This window comes from Equus przewalskii, chromosome 14, assembly GCF_037783145.1.
Source record: "Equus przewalskii isolate Varuska chromosome 14, EquPr2, whole genome shotgun sequence".
Lineage (NCBI taxonomy): Eukaryota > Metazoa > Chordata > Mammalia > Perissodactyla > Equidae > Equus > Equus przewalskii.
In genome coordinates, this window is record NC_091844.1 from 8,244,473 (window position 1) to 8,265,519 (window position 21,047).

Below are 21,047 nucleotides of genomic sequence, written 5' to 3' on the forward strand. Positions count from 1 at the left end.
AAACTCTGGTTTGTCTGTGCTCATCTCTACGCCCTCGTCAGCCCACACCCCTCCCCAAAAGAAGCAGGTGCAGGGGTGTTTCTTTGCCTCAGGAAGTGGACAACAGAAGCTGTTCTAAAGCTCTTCCACCCTTTAAGGGGCCCTGGCCGGAGTTACAGAGGGTGATCCTCCGAGGAGCCTGGGAGCTTGTTAGAAATGTGAATTCACGGGCCCTGCCCGGCCTCTGGAGCCCAGATCTCTGAGGGTAAGTCCCGGGAAACTCTTATGACAAATTCTTCAGGAGATGAGTATCCACATTAAAGTAAGACAACCTCTGGGTTCAAGGGAAGATTCCAGAGGCAGAAGGGTGAGCGGCATGACTTGGGGAGCCAGGAGGAAGAGAAGGAGCCAGTCCCAGGGACAAACAAGGCTCCAGGGCTGTATCCAAGAAGCCATTGAGATCTTAGCGAGGTGGCACTGGGGTTCCCAGGCCAGCGAAGCCTCCTCCTGCCCCCATGATGGACAGGGCAGTACTGTGTAAATGGACTTCCAGGCCCCACCAGAGACCTTGACAGTGAGGGTCAGTGTGTCCACGGGGGGAGCTAATCGAGCTCCTCCTCAGCCCCCAGGCCTGGATTCTGGATCCCATTGGAGCCTACTGCATTTAGAGGCGCCCCTATGTTGACTGAGAACCCATCATGGGACTGAACCCACAGCCTGATTGATTACTTATTTAATTTTTTTTTTTTTAGGGTCAGGCCCTATTGTGAATCACTTTGGAAAACTGGACTTGGGCTCCTCGAGCCGCTTCGCCTGCCTGGAGTCCAACATATAGAAGCAGAATTGGGGTCTGGGGAGAGTGTGGCTAAAACGAGGAAGGAGGAGGTAGGGGCCCACCTCTGTGATCTTGCTCATTAACCCATCCTTCTGACCTTGCTCAAAATCTTTCTCCCTGAGGTGCTCCTACCACAGAGCTGGCTCAGTGCTTCCCAGAAGCCAAGCAGAACGCCCGGAAGAGGGGCCACGAACTCAGATACTTTCAGGGTCAGCCAAGTAACAGACGTGGTAAGGGTGAAAAAGTTAAGTCATATCACAACTTGGGAGCACAGGGAAACGCATGTCTTAGGTTGCTCACCCAGAAGTGGGCTTGAAATGAGCGTTTTTTTGTTACTTCACCCATATGGAGCTTCTTAATTTCTCTTTCTGCTAGTTGATTACTAGTATATAGAAACACCACAGATTTTTGTCTACTGATTTTGTATCCTGCAACATTACTGAACTCATTTATTAGTTCTAACAGTTTTTTGATGGACTCATTAGGGTTTTCTACGAAAGAGGAAACATTACAACTGATACCACAGAAATACTTAAGATCATAAGACGCTACTATGAACAATTATATGCCAACAAATTGGATAACTTAGAAGAAATGGATAAATTCCTAGAAACATACAACCTACCAAGACTGAATCATGAAGAAATAAAAAATCTGAACAGACCAATTACTAGTAAGGAGATGAGTCAGTAAGCAAAAACCTCCCAGCAAACCAAAGTCCAGGACAAATGGCTCACTGGCGAATTTTACCAAACATTCAAAGGAGAATTAATACCAATCCTTCTCAAGCGCTTCCAAAAAATAGAAGAGACGGGAACTCTTTCAAATTCTGTTTATGAGGCCAGCATTACCCTGATACCAAAACCAGACAAGGACACCACAAAAAAAAGAAAATTACAGGCCAATATCTCTGATGAACATAAATGCAAAAATCCTCAACAAAATATTAGCAAACTGAATTCAACAATACTTTAGGAGGATCCTACACCATGCTCAGGTGGGATTTATTCCAGGCATACAAGCCAGGTTCAACATCTTCAAATCAATCAATACACCACATTATGTGTATTAATGTGATACACCACATTAACAAAATGAAGGATAAAAATCATATGATCATCTTAATAGACGTAGAAAAAGCATTTGACAAAATTCGACATCCAATTAGGATAAAAACTCTCAACAGGGGCCAACCCTGTGGCCGAGTGGTTAAAATTCCACATGCTCCACTTCGGTAGCCCAGGTTTGTAGGTGTGGATCCCAGGCACGGACCTACTCTGCTCGTCAGCCATGCTGTGGAGGCATCCCTCTACACAGAAAGTAGAGGAAGATGGGCACAGATGTTAGCTCAGGGCTAACAAAAAAAGAGGAAGCAAAAAAAGAGGAAGATCGGCAATGGATGTTAGCTCAGGGAGAATCTCCCTCAAAAAAAAACCCCAAAAAACAACAACAACAAAAAACCCTTTCAACTAAGTAGGTATGGAGGGAACATAACTCAATATATTAAAGACTATATATGAGAAGCCCACAGATAACATCATAGTCTATACTGAAACGCTGAAAACTTTTCCTCTAAGATCAGAAACAAGACAAGGATGCCCACTCTCACCACTTTTTTTTTTTGAGGAAGATTAGCCCTGAGCTAACTGCTGCCAATCCTCCTCTTTTTTGCTGAGGAAGGCTGGCCCTGAGCTAACGTCTGTGCCCATCTTCCTCTACTTTATATGTGGAACGCCTACCACAGCATGGCGTGCCAAGCGGTGCCATGTCCATACCTGGGATCCAAACCAGCAAACCCCTGGGGCCACCAGAAGCAGAACGTGCACACTTAACCGCTGCGCCACCGGGCCAGCCCCAACTCTTGCCACTTTTATTCAATATAGTATTGGAAGTCCTAGCCAGAGGAATTAGGCAAGAAAAAGACATGAAAGGCATCCAAATTGGAAAGGAGGAAGTAAAACTGTCACTATTTGCAGATGACATAATTTATTTTTATTTAAAAAAAAAAAAGACCCACCACCACCCAAAAAAAAAAAAGAACAAACAAAGAACTGGAGAATTCTTGCATACCTGAGATTGTAAAATTATAAACTGAGAATGTTCCCTCTACACATATTATAAAGTCATTCAATGAGACCAAGAACCATTTCAATGAATACAAATTCTTTAATTGGGGATTATGAGTGACACTTTCAGTCTTACATCACCCTCTTAGGTCTTTCTTTATTAGGGCTTTTTTGCACACCATGAAGGAAATCTTCAATTACACTGAAAGGTAGTACTGGGTTCATTTGCACAATGTTATTTGAGCAGGCCTACACAGAATTATAACTTTTCTAATTAATACCATTTTTTTTTAAAGTTAAAATATCTGTAGAGATGAAAAAGCTTTATCCAGACACAGGCAAAAGAGGGGAAAAAAAGGCTATCTTGGTGGCACAAGGAAAGTCTCTGGTGTGAATGAAATAGAATTTGGTGTATTACACATTTAACTAAGTGTTTCTTAATTACAACTTTGAAAGTTGGAGCTCCATTAAGAATAATAATATATTACCAGTAATATGGGGGCTCTTGCCAAGTTAGTAATATATAAGCATAATGCTAATTTATCATTTCTCAAGGGGCAAGGTCAAAGTCCAGGTACCAGGAGGAATTGCTTTATGAGTAATCAGTGGTTGTCAAATGTGGGTGTGCATGATAATCACTAGGAAGGCTTGTCAAATATAGACAGCTGGGCCCTCCTCCCTCGCCACCCTCCCCAGTCTAGGTCTAGGGTGGGGCCTAGGAATTTGCATTTCTAACAAAGTCCCAGGTGATGCCAACAATGCTGGTCCAAGGACCACCCTTTGAGAACCACTGGAACCAACTCCAGCTACCCTCCTTTGCTTGCCTTGACTGGATGTGCTTGCAAGAATGAAGATTCCTGGGTGCCCACATCAAAGATCTTCTGGGCTCAGACCAGGGTTGAACCTTTATCCATCTGCATTTAAACTAGGACTGACTGCACATGACAATCATCTAGGAACTTTTTGTAAACTGAGGATGCCCCAGTCCCACCTCCAGAGAATCTGATCTAACTGGTCTGGGGTGCGACCTGAGTAAAAGCCTGCTGGGGCTTCAGTTACCATTTTAAGGCAGTGGCTCAACCCTGGGTGCACATTTGCAACACCCAAGATCCTTTCAAAGAATACTGAGGCCTGTCTCCACTCCAGACCAATTATCAGAATCTCTAAGGGAAGTGGGCCTTGGGTTGTTTTGTTTTTTGTTTTTAACTAATGGACTTTATTTCTTAGAGCAGGTTTATGTTTACAGAAAAATTGAACAGAACGTACAAAGAGTCCCCATATTCTCCCTCCCCTCCCCTCCGCTCCTCGGTATCCCCTACTATTAATATCTTGCATTGGTATGCTATATTTTTTACAATTGATGAACATTGATGAATTGATGAATATTGGTACAATATTAACTGAAGTCCACAGTTTACATTAGGGTTCACTCTTTGTGTTGTACCATTCTCTGGTCTTCCAGATGCATAATGTCACATATCCACCACTGCGGTATCACACACAATAGTTTCAGCCCTGGTATTTTTAAAAAACACCACAGGATAGTCATAGGTGCAGCCAAGTTGAGAACCACTGATTTAACAGCTACCAAGGGGCCAGCCCTAGTGGTCTAGTGGTTGAGATTTGGTGCTCTAGCCAGCGCAGCAAGGGTTCGTTCCAACTAAGGAACCACACTACCTATTTCTTGTCATACTGTCCTGCTGTGATGCCGAAAGCTATGCCAGTGGTATTTAAAATACCAGGAGGGTTACCTATGGTGGACAGGTTTCAGTGGAGCTTCCAGACTGACAGACTAGGAAAAAGGACCTGGCCACCCACTTCTGAAAAAAATTTGCCATGAAAACCCTGTGAAGAGCAGCAGAGCACTGTCTGATGTGGGGCTGGAAGGTGAGCAGATGACGTAAAAAGACTGGGCAGGGTTCTGCTCTGCTGTCCACAGGGGCACCAGGACTCCATTGCACTAACAACAAGGACAAAATAACAGAGTTTTCCCGTTTGTTTGTTTGTTTGTTTTTAGGAAGATTAGCCCTGAGCTAACATCTGTGCCCATCTTCCTCTACTTTATTTTATATGTGGGACGCCTGCCACTGCATGGCTTGATAAGTGGTACACATGTCCACGCTCAGGATCTGAACCGGCGAATCCCAGGCTTCTGAAGTGGAGTGTGCCAACTTAACTGCTATGCCACCAGGCTGGCCCCGTGTTGGTTATTTTTTAAAATCCTCATCTGGTTCCCATAATGATCAATGGCAAAATAAAAGCATACCAGGGGATCAATTTGAAAAAAGGCAAAAAACTTAAAAAATGCATACCCAAATAAAACCATTCTGATATTACTTGCCAGTCAGATTGGCAAAGATGAAAAATTTTGCTAACACACTGCATTGGAGGGTACCCTCACACACTGCTGATGGAAGGGAATTTGGTAACACCTCTGTGGGGGAGCATTTTGGCTCCAAAATTACAAATGCACTACCCTTTGCACCCAACAATTCTACTTCAAGAAATCTATCCTATAGATAAATGTGTAAAGGGGCATATGTAGAAGGTATTTATTGAAAAATTGTTTGCAATGGCAAAGGCTGATAATAACCGAAATGTCCATTAGTTGGGGACTGGTTAAATAGATGATGGAACATTCTATAGTGCCTAAGAAAGGACAAGGATGCTTGTTATGAACTATTACACAAAGATCTTCAACAAATAAATTTTAAGTGAAAAATGCAAGGTGCAAAACAGTGTATAACAGTCCACCATTTATGGAAAAAAGGAGGAATGAAAAGTAAATATAAATTAATTTGTTGCATCAGAATAAAATTATATTGAAACTAGAAACATTGGATGTCTTGGTGGGGGGTAGCTGGGACAAGGGTTGCAAAGAGTATGCTCTATTACACCTTTTGAATTTTGAATTATGAGAACATATTATATTAAAAATAATTTTTCAATGTGCCTATCATTAGGTCCAGCAATTTCACTTCTAGGAATTAATCCTATGGGGGAAAAATTAAATGATTTTACAAATTTTCATTGCTAACTATTATAAAATGAAATATTACTATAAGTTATAAATATGGAAAATTTTGTAAAATGTTTCATATTATGTTTTTACTTACAATATGGAAAAATAGAAACAACTTATATGCCCAACGGAATAAATCATAAAAATAGTGCTGCTTTCAAATGATGAAATACTATGAGGCCATTTAAATGATCTTGGAGAAGTATATTCATGGTATAGAAAAATGTTCATAAGAGTTTGCTGAATTTTTAAAAGACAAATAAACAAACAATATGCATTGTATTTTACCATTTAAAAAAATATTTATAGAGGCCAGCCAGGTAGTAGAGTTGTTAAGTTCACATGCTCTGCTTCAGCAGCCTGGGGTTTGTGGGTTCAGATCCTGGGCACCGACATACACACCCAGCACCAAGCCATGCTGTGGCAGCATCCCACATACAAAAAATAAAGGAAGACTGGCACAGATGTTAGCTCAGGGCCTATCTTCCTCACCAAACAAAACAAAACAAAACAAACCCCAATGTTTATAGGGACAGAGAAAAAAGTCTGGAATGTGCTTTATGAAAGTTTGACAATATTTCTCTGGCATGATTACAGTATTTTACATCTTCTTTCAATTTATATCTTCTGATTTTTTTTTTTACAATAGACTTGAATTATTTATATAATTATTGAGGAAAAAAAAAAGCCAGGCAACAAATTGTGGTCTCTAAAGAGCATTTCCTAGTAAAAGGAAACAAGCCTCTTTAGAGAGATGGCTGATGCTCGGCTGAGTTCAAAGCACGAAAGCTACCAAAGGGGTCCTGTCAAATGGACTGAGGAGCCAATCTAGAGAGGCTCCCACTGGCCAGGGATAGGAGAATTTAAGCTTCAGTAAGAATAACAGCAATGGATTGAAACTCAACAAGTATGCTAAACTGATGCATTGCTAATGGTAATTTTAAAAGAATTATTTTGGGGGGAGTTAGGGATTCATTATTCTAAAAACTGATAAATAAAAGAATTAAACATTTAACCTGGCTCTTTTTTTACAAATTGTACCTAGGGGTAACCCCTATTTGGTGAGGGGTAGTTTCTCTTTTTTTTTTTTTTTTGAGGAAGGTCAGCCCTGAGCTAACATCTACTGCCAATCTTTTTGCTGAGGAAGACTGGCCCTGAGCTAACATCGGTGCCCATCTTCTGATACTTTACATGTGGGACGCCTGCCATAGCATGGCTTTTGCCAAGCGGTGCCACGTCCACACCCGGGATCCGAACCAGCGAACCCCGGCTTGCTGAAGTGGAACATGTGCACGTAACTGCTGTGCCACCGGGCTGGCCCCTAGTTTCTCTTTTATAGAAGTATTCTAGCTAATAAATGAAGAAGGAATGATAAAATATCACCATTTTGCAAACCCTTAGTGAAATAATAGATTTAGGTAATGATCATCAATGGCCACTAACATGACAAAAAAGAAAGACCACTCAGCATCATCTGCCTCCAGACGAAGGTACACGCACCACCTATGAAGGATTCTTGCCCAAAATTCCAACCTGGGTCAGATGAGACCTCTTGTCCTAACTATCAGTTCACAGGACGTACAGGGGACAAAGGTACATGCTAATCATACAGGACAAATCATTCAATTTCTTCAAAAGAAGTAGAAAAGAGAAAAAACTTATGAATAAAGGAAACTTTTATTTTCTTTTATTCAGTGTGTGAACATTTGTCCTTTGATCCAAACAAACTAAATGTAAAGTAATATTCAGGAGACAATTGGGAAATTTGTGCACTGATTAGACATTGGATGATATTAAAGAACTGTGGACAATTTTTAAAAAATTGTGATAAGGGCTGGCCCTGTGGCCAAGTGGTTAAGTTCGCACGCTCCACTTTGGCGGCCCAGGGTTTCGCCAGTTCAGATCCTGGGCACCAACATGGCACCACTCATCGGGCCATGCTGAGGCAGTGTCCCACATGCCACAACTAGAAGGACCCACAACTAAAAATATACAGCTATGTACCAGGGGGCTTTGGGGAGAAAAAGGAAAAATAAAATCTTTAAAAAAAATTGTGATAATATTCTGATTATGTTTTTACTTTCAAAGCTACATACATATTTTATTGTTTACAAATAAAATATGATGTGGTCTGAAATTTCCTTCAAAATAATCCACTGGGGTAAGTGGAAGTGGCCGGGGGTATACTCGAAATGAAATTAGCCGTGAGCTGATCATTGCTGAATCTGAGTTACAAGTGCATACAGCTTCATTATACTAGTCTCTCTACTTTTGGAAACATTTGAAATTTTCCATAATAAACTATTACAAGAAAAGATAGTGACCCCCTCCAACACAGACACACAAAGTGTGGTGGGGGAAGCTTTTAGATCGGGGGGAACCAGCTGAGGCCTGAGCTGGTAATGAAAAAAGAAAAACCAAGAAACTGGGCTGGGCCTAAGGTCTCAACAGCTGCAAGGTTGTTCCTATCAGCCTGTTGGACTAATGTGAGCAACAAGCTTATAAACAATCATAAGAGTCCTTAACTCTGGAATGGTAAAAAAGAGCTATTTTGCTCATTTAACAAACATTAATTACTTGCATGACGCTGTACTGGTTGAGATAGGCTCATGAAAACAGCCAAGACCCAATCCTTGCTCTCACAAAACTCACTCCATCATAAGAAGTCTAAAAACTGTATTTGGAAGGCAGTATTGTTGGTACAACATCATTGCGTGAGCATAGTAGACACAAGCAGCGCAAAAAACAGGAGCACCCAAGTTTGCCTATAGGAACCAGGGAAGGTTTCACAGAAGAAACAGCTTTTGAGTTAAAACTTGAAGATTTAAGTTGGTGTTTGCCAGGACAAGAGCCCGGAGCAGGAGGTCAGTCACTTCGGCAAGAAGGAAATGAACTTGCAACACACATCATGAAACCCCAAAAGCGTGTTCTGGCAACTACAAGTGTGTCTTTTGCTGGAACATAATGTGGGGGTCCTCGGACCTGTGCCCCAACATGTTATGACCATACTTTTCTGTCCCTTATTCTAGGCCTGGGACAAGGGGAAGGCCTTAAGCCTGGGATCCTTTCAGCCTTTTTTTTTTAAAGATTGGCACCTGCGCTAACAACTGTTGCCAATCTTTTTTTTGTTTTTTTCTTTTTCTGCTTTATCTCCCCAAACCCCCCGGTACACGGTTGTATATCTGAGTTGCATGTCCTTCTAGTTGTGGGATGTGGGACGCCACCTCAACGTGGCCTGACGAGTGGTGCCATGTCGGCGCCCAGAATCCGAACCCTGGGCCGCCGCAGCAGAGCACGGGAACTTAACCACTCGGCCACGGAGCGGCCCCCCTTTCAGCCTTTTAAAACTAGTTTCCCGATGGAAAAGGCAGACGAGATCCAACTTCAAAGAAAACTTACCGGTTGTGGGCCAGGCTGCCTTTTGGGGTGCAGATGTAAAACGCAGACCACGAAAGACTGATAACAAAGAAAAAACGTGTGAGGATTTAAGGCTCAACAAAAACGCCTGGTGTGAGCGGCAATAACCTACTTCCTACAATTATAGATTCTTGTACAAAGCAGGAAGACGAGGCCGTCAGGAGGTAATGCTCCAGACTTCTTTTCTGTAGTGTTAAGGTTTTGAATCCACAGCAGTTTTATATGGACTCTCTATCACCCAGTATTCATTTCCAAACAACAAATCCCTTTCTATTTACTTATTGCTGTACAAGTGCTCATCTAAATACGTACTTTAATGCACTTATTTTGAAACTACAGATAATACATAAACTAGCCTAATAAAAACGGTTCTTGTGGGTGTAACACTTGAGGGAAGGAATGAGAAATCAATTTCCATTACAAAATTGAATACAAACCGTATCCGGAAAATATGCGTGTAGCCTTGAGTTTTTTTAAGCCGTATGTTTAAACGTTGCAGAAAAGCAAGGCCCCTGCCATGTGCCTTGCACGGCGAATTCTTCATAAACATCCGGGGGGTGATTTGAGACAACCGCGCTCCCACGCCTCTCGGCCTGCTTGCGGAGAGCTTCCCGTTTCTCTGGGTCACTTCCCATGGCCTCGGGCACGCGAGAAATCCTGTTGCACAAGCTCGCCCCTTCCCAAGGGCGCCCGGCGTGGCGCAAGACCCCGCGTGCGGTAGCCGCACGTCGCCCCGGGCTCGGCGAGGCGAGGGCGCCGGGAAGCTCGCTGACTCACGCTGCGGCCTCCGCCCGCACCCACCGCGCCTGGCAGGCGGAGGGGCGGGGGCGGGGCGTCCCTCCCTCCATCGCCCCGCCCCTCTCTGCGCTCCGCCCACCCCCTGCGCCGCCAGGTGCGCGTGCGCCGCCGCCCCGCCTGGCTCTTCCCGGGCTCGGCGGCGGGCGCCCGCTCCTCCGCGTTCCTCGGCGGCCTCGCAGGCGCGTGCCCTCCGGCCAAGGAGTCCCCCGGCTCCCGGCCCGGCCCCCTCCTCGTCTGCCCGGCCGTGGGGCCATGGCGTGGCGGCGGCCGCCCGGGGCCGGCGTTGGGGCCCGCGGCGCGCTGGCTCTGCTGGCCCTGACCCTGTGCGCGCGCGGGGCCCGGGGCCGGGCGCTCGAGTGGTACTCGGCCGTGGTGAGCACCGAGTACGTGGACCCACAAACGAACCGCACCGTGTGGAGCGTCTCGGAGAGCGGCCGCTTCGGCGACAGCTCGCCCAAGGAGGGCGCGCAGGGCCTGGTGGGCGTCCCGCGCGCGGCGGACCGCGACCCCGAGGGCTGCGCGCCCGACACGAGCTTCCTCGTGCCCGCGCCCGGCGGCCGAGGGACTGCGCCCTGGGTCGCCCTGGTGGCGCGCGGGGGCTGCACCTTCAAGGACAAGGTGGTGTTGGCGGCGCAGAGGAACGCCTCGGCCGTGGTCCTCTACAACGAGGAGCGCTATGGGAACCTCACCGCTCCCATGTCCCACGCGGGTGAGCCGAGCCGTGGGGCGCGGGCAGGTGGCAGGGGTCTGCGCCGCGGTCGTGGCCCGTGGCCTTCTCTTCCTCCGCCTTGATCCCCAGGGGCGGGCGGGCGGGCGGCGAGATGGGCCGGGGGCGCTACTTTGACGGCCTGTAGCCGTCAGGAAGTCTCGGGGCAGACTAGAGGTGCTCGGTGTGCCCGCGGGCTGCTATTAGGAGGGAGGCAAGCCAGCAGATGAGATGAGGTCTTCGCCTTGGGTCGTCCAGGTGAAGGGAGGTGCCCTCTGCAGGAGGGCAATGAGGAGAACGAAAGAAATGAAACCCACAGGAGGCTTGTGGTTCTCATCGGTGAGTTGTCTCATGATTCCTAATCATGGGTCCCTTTCCAAAATTCAGCGTTTCCCAAAGTCAGGTCGGGTAGGAATTGAACCTCTTTGCCTACGCACTGCGTGGTCTGGCTGTCCCTTCATCAGCGTAAAGTGGTGGCTGGGTGGCACTCTGGTTTCTTCACTTTCATAAAACATATCTAAATATTCTAAACTTTGAGTCAGAAAATCTGGATTTAAGTTCGAGTATGTTTTCTCTCTTGCTAAATATTGGGTTATAATACTGGCTCTGTTGCCAATCAGATCCCTTGAGGCTTTAGATGAAATTTTTAAAGTTGTGTTCATTCAAGAAAAGGTCTTGCTTTTTGCCAGGCGACCCTTCCTATGCACAGGTATTCCCCAGGGCAACAGGTTGCTTCTTCAAGCATTAATGATAGTTTAAAAGTCTTGCTTTGCAAGATATTATGCTCCGAAGTGAATTTCAAATGCTGGACGACCAGTACACAGCAAAGTGAACATACTTCTGTTATGCCTTCTAAGATCATGACTCATTCTCAAGTTACTGTGATTAAAATCTCTTTTTAAAGTTTCTGCTGCTGCCGGTCAGACATCCTTTTTCTTGTACTTTTGTTTTGCATTCTGTTTTGGCTTCTTGAGTGCAAATTCAGAACCTTATCAGTAAAATGAGGACAGAAAAGTGACTTTGGATTTGGCCAAGTTTAGCAGAGTGATAGGAACGGAAGTCAGTTGAGAGGTGAGGAAGTGAAGATTGTTAAAACAGCTCTTTTGAGGTTGGCTGTGAGGGTTTGGGAGGTGCTGAGAAATGGGCAGAAACTGTAGGGTGGGGGAGGGTGGGATGGACAGTGGGAGGCATATTGGAAATTGGGTAGGAGGCATCTAGTAGAGATCCACGGTAGAGAAGAGGTAACTGAAAGAGTCAGGCCTGTGATAAGGGAAGAAGACTCTGTCCAGGATACTTGTGGAGGGGTTGGCCTCAGTAGGGGGGAAATCCCTCAGTTGCAACAGAAAAGAAGTGGTTTGGAGAGGAAATGGAAGCAGGTGTCCATGTGGTGGCATTGGGCAAGGCACCACCTTTGGTGCAATTATTCCAGTGATGACAGGTCTGCCTAATTATCTCTGTACCCAAGCCATGTTTCCACAAGGCTGTCATGAAAAGTCCTGTCAGATTTCACATGGCACGTTCCAGATACATTCTGTCCACAGGGCTCCCCAACTTTAGTAGTTCTGTCAAAGAAAAGAGGTTAGTGTGTCAGAATTCTCTGATCCTGGGTCCTTGCAATCACTTCTGAGTCTACAACATCTTAAGGTAGACCTTTTGTTTTCAGTGGAGGGCTCGTCAGCCTACAATTTTCTCAGTCTGTTTACTGCGTTTTTTGATGATGACATGAACATCCTTCCAGGCTAGTAGCGCTTGTTCATGCTTCAGCAACTTTGCTTGCTTATATTATTGACATAGCATCTATCCAGACCCAGAAAAACACCTGGTTGATGTTTATTTTAAATCCTCTTCTCATGAGTTTCTGTTCCCCTTATCAGTGTCCATTCTAGCCTTTTTATGGTGAGAATAATTCTGTTTGAGAAAAAAGACAAAAGTAACAGAGTTAGCAGTTTTTTAAAAATGTGTGAAAGTACCCAGCGCATAGGCCCTGTGCTTAGTATTCTCCATACAGCGAGCAGCTCACATAATTCTCCTGACAGGCCTCTAAGGTACACACTCTAACCCAATTTTACAAATAAGGAAACTGATGCTCAAAGCATTTAAATGACTCGCCCAAGGAAACAAGGTAGTCTGTGGCCAGATCTTTCTTTGTTGGGGGAGGGGCTGTTCTGTGCGTTACAAGACGTTTAGCAGCATCCCTGGCCTCTACCCATTAGATTCCTGTAGCGCTCATCCAGTTGTGACAACCCAAAATGTCTTCAGATGTTGCCAAATGTCCGGGGGGAGAGGGGATGACAAAACTGTCCAATGTTTTGAACCATGACTAAAGGGAAATTAATTAGGTAGCAGTGTGACTAATGGATTAAAAAGAGGAAGAGCTGTAAACAGAATCCACCTAGAGTGTTGGACTAGTCCAATTAGAAATACAAGGGCCAATACTATAGTGGTGACTGTGGAAATGGAAAAGAATGACCCTCTCAGAACCTGGCCTCATTGGGGCTGAGGGTTCAAATGTATCATGACTTTTTGAAAATGGAATAGAATTAAGAATGGAATGAAGGGAATTTAGTTGGAAGAGGAAGCACCTTTGACATAACTGAATTTGAAATGTTACACAGAACCTTTGAAGGCAGCTCAGACTTAGGTTTCTTGCATTTTGTCAGAATGTGGCTAGAACCAGTAAAAACCACGGATTCAGTAGGTCTCTGTTCCTCTGTAACACTGGTCTTCTACAAAGTAGGCAGAGGTGGCTGGTTGTAAAATCAAATCAATATAGTTTCTTCCTAAGTCTCCAGGAGAATTTCTCCAGATTTTCTTAAACCTGTTGCTTGTTTCTACTGGAATCCAATACAAAGTATTTTGGATTTAAATCACTATTTTATTGTGGTTCTAAAATAAATTGTGACTTTAAGATAATATTCTATCAGAACAGCTGTAAGGACTGTTGCCCTGATGCCTAAAGTCAGTTCCCTTGACTTTAGCAGACGTATCGAGCAGCCAGTCTAGGCCACATATTGTGCCTCCTCAGGGGTAGAAATGCCTGAGACACGCCTGCCTGCCTTTGAGGAGTTTGTGGCCTAGTGAGGGTGATAAACAGAACTTTCCAGATGATACGGTTTGGACCTTGACGGAATTATCTGCAAAGATGACTATGTAGAAATTAGTTTTACCAAGAGAGGTAAAAATGATACAAGCCAACCATTGAAACGAAAGCTTTTATGGGGTATTAGCCTTGGTGTGGTTATTCTTGATTAATGAATAGGGTGATCCTTGAGCTGAAGTCTTGGTGTGGCCGTTTAAAATGGCGCTTTCATTCTGTGAACAGTTGTTTACCAAGTGCTGGCAGGGCTTAGGGCTGTGTCTGGGGAAGCGGCCAGAGTTGTGGAGGGAGATTATGGAGGTGCCTAAGAAGCCTCTGACCTTGAGAGAGAGGTGTGTCTCTTATTTGCAAAGCATGGTAAATAGACTTTTATGATTGAATAATACTTGATGGTCTTTAATGCTACTCTCTCATAAGTGATCTAAAAATTTAGATTTGAATTTAGAATGTATTTTGGTGCTCTGGGAAGAAAGGGCATCTCACAGCCTCATAGAGGGTGGGATTAACTAGGACTGTTCCCAGAAAGATTGAGTTTTGAAGGACAAGTTAAGTTGGTGGACAGGGTGTCTCTGGGTGCGTGTGGAGTGCCGTAGGGGTGGGTGGGTTATCGGACATTCTGGGTGGCAGGAATAACATTGCAAAAGGCTGAAGGCCTGAGATAAAGTAATGCTTTTAGGAAAAGTGCAAAGAGTTCTCAATAAAATTGTTGAGTAGTATATTCAACAAATACAAAATATTTTTGAGCAATCCAAATTATCCGAAACATAATTTAAAATTCCAAGAAGAGAATCGCACTTATTTCCTCACGCGCCCTAGCAAACTATAAAAACATTTCTTTTTTTTAAAACTTTTTTCTGCTTTTTCTCCCCAAATCCCCCCGGCACATAGTTGTATATTTTAGTTGTGGGTCCTTCTAGTTGTGGCATGTGGGACACCGCCTCAGCATGGACTAATGAGCGGGGCCATGTCCACCCCCAGGATCTGAACGAGCAAAACCCTGGGCCACTGCAGCGGAGCGCACAAACTTAACCACTCAGCCACGGGGCCGGCCCCCTATAAAAATGTTTCTGTTTTGTGTAATAGCTTCAAATTTTGGAGATATTGACATTCGTATTTGGTGTACTATTTCCCCTGCAAATGAGTCTATAATATTCTCCTTATTGGGTCATTTCAACAATAATGCCAGAAGATTAGCCAGTTTTTCGTATTGATTTCTTTCGTACAGAATCTCTTCCATGAGCCATCACTGCGTGATGCTGGGCTACAAAAACTAATAAATAAGAGCAGGAAGTGCTCGTTTAGTGAGGGAAAGAGAGACCTATAAGGGAATTGCGATCGGTGTACATCTAAGAGGCATTGTGCGTGCAAAGGGAGGGGATGGGTGGTGCTGAAAAGCCTTTGGTTGAGTTTGTGCTGAATCTTCAAGATTTGACCAGGAATTCTCCAGGTTGGGAGAAAAAAGGTGGAGAGAGTATGGAAAGTAAGTTATTAGAAAAAAGAAAGCCTTACAGTTCGTGGGATTATTTTAACTGGAACTTTAAAGTGTGTTTCTTGCTGCCTGAATTAGTTTCCAGAACAGAAATCTAATCCAGTACTTTTAGTATTTCAGTAGTTCTGATCTACTTCAAGAGAATGTTGAAATAGTACTTTAGTTTCCCTGGGAGGAGTACTGGTACTCTAGACTCAAATGGAACCCATCAGAGTTTTGAAGCTGTTGACCAATATGTGTTTTTACGTTTTTATGTTTTCGACAAGGTGGTAAGAGAACACAAATTTGAAAGGAAACAGAAGTACACGTAATTTTATTTTTGGCACAGAATAATTTTATATTGTGGATAATTGGGCTTGCTGGAAAATACCGTATTTCATATTTATTATTATTTGACAAGTAGGTTTATGATCGTCGCGTACTATGTGGGAAGATCTTGTGCTAAGTGTAAGACAAAAATAAACTACCTTCAAGGGTCTACCTTTCTAATGGTGAGCGTGCAGGTTCTTTCGGGGAGGGACAGGGGTGCCAAGATGACCTTTAGTCAAACGTGACTGGTAGCAAAGTTAAGGCCTAAGGAAGAAAAAAATTCTAAGGGCTTCTTCTACCCCCTGCTGACCCTTCGAGTGTCTGTGCCTTCCGTGAAGAAATTCAGCTGTTTAGTTTGGAAATAAACTGTGATTTGCTCTCATGTGCCTATAAGGCTCTCTGGGGCTGGCCCAGGGAGACGGGGCATCAGGAGGTAAGGGCAGGGCAAGACCCAGCACCGGTGCCTGGCACTGTTTGGGGTTGTACACGTGGTGACCACAAGCTCGTGCATTTTTATTCAACTGCCCTGCCTGCAGTGCATCCCAAAAAATGTCCCAGAAAAGCAAATCACAAGAATAGAATGAGTCTTCATTCTGAGTTTTATTAATTTAAAGTAGTTTCCAGAAGCAATCTTGCTGCTATAATTATAGTACTATAGTAAACAGTTTAACCCTCATGCCAGGCACAGTATTTTTTTTAAATGATTTCTTTTAACTCAGTGAACTAAGATTAATTTCCTAGGTTGAAAATTTCAGATTGACATTGCAAGTGTGTTCAGTTCAGGGTATCCTTCTGATAATCATCATGTGTCAGTAGCCAGCCCCTTCAGATATTTTTAGGTGTTCAAGAACCTCTCTGATCTCAGTTCATCTTCCACTTCTCACTCATTCGTTCATTTATTCAACAAGGATTCATTAAATACTTACTATGTGCCAGCTCCTATGTGAGGCATTGGGGGTAAAATAGACAAGATACCTTTACATATATTTTAGTCACTAACCCAACTGGACCAGTCACCATCCCAAATTTGTTTTTATGATGGTTTCATAGCCTAGAAAACTTCCTTCCTTTGGTAAACGCTTCCTGTCGTTCAAGATGTAGCTCAAATTAACTCCCAAGGAAAGAGGTCCCTCCCACCCCAGACAAAATTATCATTTCATTTCTGCTGCTCTTTTGTTACTCCACTTTCTTATTAAATAAGCAACAGTCTAAAATAGAAAAATTCTCACCGCCATCTTATAGCTGAAGAAATAATCTCGGAGAAGACCCAGACGGCGGAGAAGAGTGCCATTTGAACCTAGCCTGTGTGGCTTTGACGCCTGTGTCCCCCACAGCAAGGGCGCAGCGCAGGGCTCCTATGAAGGAGCTGGGTCTTCAGACCCTGGCACTGGCTTTTCCGGGTGGTGTATGACATCAAGTAGCTCTCTTAAGATTTCTGAGCCCTCGTGTAAAACGATAATGAAAATTCCACAAAAGGAGGTTTATGAAAAAGACTTTGTAAAGTGCCGTAAAATTATAAGTGGTGTCACCACCATAATTGTTTCTGTACCTGTCTTTCTGAGCTACTAGACGTTTCTTTTCCTGAAGGCAGGAAACGCCTTACTCCTTATTGTATTTCCCCAGGGATTACATGGTGATTATGTGAGTTTTGAGACAGCTACAGCTCTTGCTAAAGTGACAGTTTTAGGCCAGGGTCATAGGATCAGCTTCCAGACAGGAGCCACCTTAGAAGGGTGCCCTTCTGGTGTTTCAGTAACTAAATACTGATGACTGAGGGCCACAGTGGATTTGCTACAGGTTAACATCCTCTACACAATAAAATAATGTTATAATGTGGTTTCAGTGTGAGCTAGGGAACATTCTTTATATGTGTTTTAAAGTTGGTTTTTGAGTAAGTAATACATGCACACGGTACAGAATTTTTACTGTGCCCAAGTCCTCTCCCAGAGATGTTCAGGGTCCTCAGTCCCCAGGGTAGCCTTCCAGAGTTGTCTCTATTGATATGACCATATAGATCTTTTGTCCACAGCTTTACATGTTGCTTTTTTCTCTCCTATCTTTAGTACAATCAGTATTAACAGCTGCTGCCTCAATCTTGTACACATACTGTAATTTATATAACTGTTTTCTTATTGATGGACATTTAGATTGTGATGGCAAAAATGGAAAAAATACTGGCAATAAGTATCTTTGTAGATACCCAACACGTACATATGTAAGTATATCTGTGCAATTAAGTTCTTGGACACAGAATTGCTGGGTCAAAGAGACATGTGCATTTAAAAAATATTTTTTTCCCTCCCCAAAGCCCCAGTATATAGTTGTAAGTCCTTCTGGTTCTTCTCTGTGGGATCCCACCACAGCACAGCTTGATGAGTGGTGCTTGGTCCAAGCCCAGGATCCAAACCGGCAAACTCCGGGGCGCCGAAGCAGAGCACACAAACTAACCACTACGCCACCAGGCCAGCCCCTAAAGATTTTTTGATAACCATTGCCCTCCATACCAGATTGTAATAATTCACTCCCCCAGCAGTGTGCAGATTTGTGCACACTCTTGCGATATAGTGTATCCAGCTTTTTGATCTTTGCTGATCTTATAGGTATGATGTTTTCATTTGTACCATGATTTTTCGTATGTTTAAAATCCATCTGTTGGAAAGTCCATCTATTGGAAAGTACTAATGCATACAGGATTTCTTTTGGGGATGATGAAAATGGCACAGAATTAGATAGTGATGATGGGTGCACAGTGTTAGTGAATATACTAAAATCCACTGAATTATTCATTTTACAAAAGGTAGATTGTATGGCATGTGAATTATATCTCGCTAACGATGCTATTTTTTAAAAACTTATTTTCTTTTCTGCAGACTGATTTCATTTCCTTTGTTTTTCTTTTGCTCTTTTTCTTATAGGAAATTTTTTTTTGTCTTTGTTATGTTACATGTAATTTTCCCCAGTTGGCCACTTGCTCTGTAGATCTGGATTCCTTGATTTTCCTCTCCTTTAGTCAGTGCAGAAAATTTTGTTTTTATATAGTTGGTCCAATCCTCTTTTTTTTTAGAACCTCTGAGAACCTCCAATACTTGGAAAAGTTTTTCTCTAATTTTAATTTTTGTGTTTCTTCTGGCTCTTTTATGTTTACTCTTTTTTAAATATTTAAATTTTGTATTTGGTTGGAATTAATTTGGCATAAGTTGTGAGAAAGGGATGCAGCTTCTTTTTCCTCAGATGCTGGCTAGTTGCCCCCACACTATTTTTTTAGTAATCCATTTTACCCCACTGATTTGAAAGTCCATTTGTATGATTTATAGTCATGCGTTGTTTAACAGCAGGGATATGTGCTGAGAAATGAGTCATTAGGTGATTTGGTCTTGTGAACATCATAGAGTGTCCTTACACAAACGTAGATGGTACAGCCCACTGCACACCTTGGCTGTAGGGTACCAATCTCTTGGGACTGCTGTTGTCTATGCGGACTGCCATTGACCAACACGTTGTTATGTGGCACATGACTGTACTAAGTTCTCTTATGTCTTGGGGTCTAGTTTCTGGACTTTTTATCCTGTCCCATTATTCTGGTCATCTTCGTATGTTATTATCACACTGTTGTAATTACTTTATAGTCCAGGTTTTAATGTTTAAAAAGTTTTCCTGATCATTTTCGATTATTTTTCCCTTAACTGAACTTTAGAAGTGGCATTTTTAAGGTTTTAAAAATCTTATTGATACTTTATGCATTAATTTATAGGTAGATTTGTGTAAAATTGATTACCCCTTCTTTTCTATTTCTCTTATTTTTTTGTCTTTTGTCTGCTCGTGCATTCAGACCAACATTAAATAATAGCGATCATAGTAGAAATTCTCAGATGGCCTCTCTGAGTTTAATGGGCATGCTTTAGGCATTATGTATTAATGTTCATAAGTGAAATTGGTCTGTATGGTTCTTTGGTTTGTTTTTAATTACCATGTTTGGTTTTATTATCTTACAAATAATTTTAAAACTTATTTTTTTAATCTATGGAACAATTTAAGTGTCATTGGTATTACTTGTTCCTTAAAGGTTTGTTGGTAGAATTCACCTATGAAACTGAATGGGACTCTTGCTTTGGTGGGGGAATAAGTTCTCAGTGATTTATTCTACTACTTTGTTTTTTTCCTTCTGGGAAAGATTCGCTCTGAGCTAACATCTATTGCCAATCTTCCTCTTTTTTTTCTTTCCTCCCCAAAGCCCCAGTACATAGTTGTATGTTCTGTTGTAAGTCCTTCTAGTTCGTCTGTGTGAGCCTCCACCACAGCATGGCCACTGACAGATGAGTGGTGTGGTTCTGCACCTGGGAACTGAATGAACTTGGGCCGCCAAAGCAGAGTGTGCTGAACTTTAACCACTAGGCCATCAGTGCTGGGCTGATTTATTCTACTTCTAATGTAATCAGTCTGTTTTCTCTTTGGGGACCAGTTTTGGTAATTTACATTTTCTTTGAAAATTACCCATTTTATCAAAGTTTTCGGATGTGTGCATAGACAGGACATAGTACTCATTTCTGCTATGAAATGAGTATCTTATTTCTCTGTATTGTATTTTGTGTTCTTTATATTGATTTCTTTGTTCTTTCCTACAGGAACAGGAAATATAGTGGTCATTATGGTTAGCTACCCAAAAGGAAGAGAAATATTGGATCTGGTGCAAAAAGGAATTCCAGTCAAGATGACCATAGGGGTTGGCACCCGTCACGTGCAGGAGTTCATCGGTGGCCAGTCCGTGGTGTTTGTGGCCATTGCCTTCATCACCATGATGATTATCTCATTAGCCTGGCTAATATTTTACTACATACAGCGTTTCCTCTATACGAGCTCACAGTTTGGAAGTCAGGTAATTGTAGATAACTCTTTTTAACTTTGCTTTTTAAAGGATAGTTTATAAATATTTCCCATATATGTATCGCTTGAAGTTATATTAGACCGTAGTTTTTTCTTGGACCATACGCTTAATTTCATTTTTACTCGTAATATTTAAATAGTATTATGATTTTTTTGAAAATAACTTTTAAATTAGAATATATTAAGTTTTCTGTTCTGTGGGAAATTAGATACCCTTAAATCGCATTTTGCACGTTTTGCTCCTGCAAATACCCTTTTGTCCTTTTCCAGACATAAAGGAATAACAAAAAGGCATGAGGTAGAGGGAACTGATTCTGTGTTTACAAAGAGCCCCGGGCCTGAAGGCTCCGCTGTGGAGCAACTTTGACGGCCGTCCATGTGCAGACAGGCACTGTCTCAGTGACGGCCAAGAGGAGGGCAGGTGAGGGGCCAGAGGCTTCCAAGGGCA

At 43.0% G+C, this 21,047-nt stretch overlaps 1 protein-coding gene and 1 long non-coding RNA gene across 2 annotated transcripts in view; one reads left to right on the plus strand and one right to left on the minus strand.

Moving 5' to 3' along the window:
- Nucleotides 1-9,412, minus strand: part of LOC139075683 (uncharacterized) — a 35,655-nt gene extending 26,243 nt beyond the window's left edge. Inside the window, exon 1 of the long non-coding RNA XR_011526327.1 lies at nt 9,302-9,412. This is a non-coding gene — a long non-coding RNA (uncharacterized lncRNA). The remainder of the gene's footprint in view (nt 1-9,301) is intronic.
- Nucleotides 9,413-10,019: 607 nt separating this feature from the next.
- Nucleotides 10,020-21,047, plus strand: part of RNF149 (ring finger protein 149) — a 28,904-nt gene continuing 17,876 nt past the window's right edge. The window contains exons 1-2 of the mRNA XM_070573467.1: nt 10,020-10,826; nt 20,341-20,591. Of these exons, the coding sequence (XP_070429568.1) occupies nt 10,370-10,826; nt 20,341-20,591 (708 nt within the window). The 5' untranslated portion in view covers nt 10,020-10,369. The remainder of the gene's footprint in view (nt 10,827-20,340; nt 20,592-21,047) is intronic.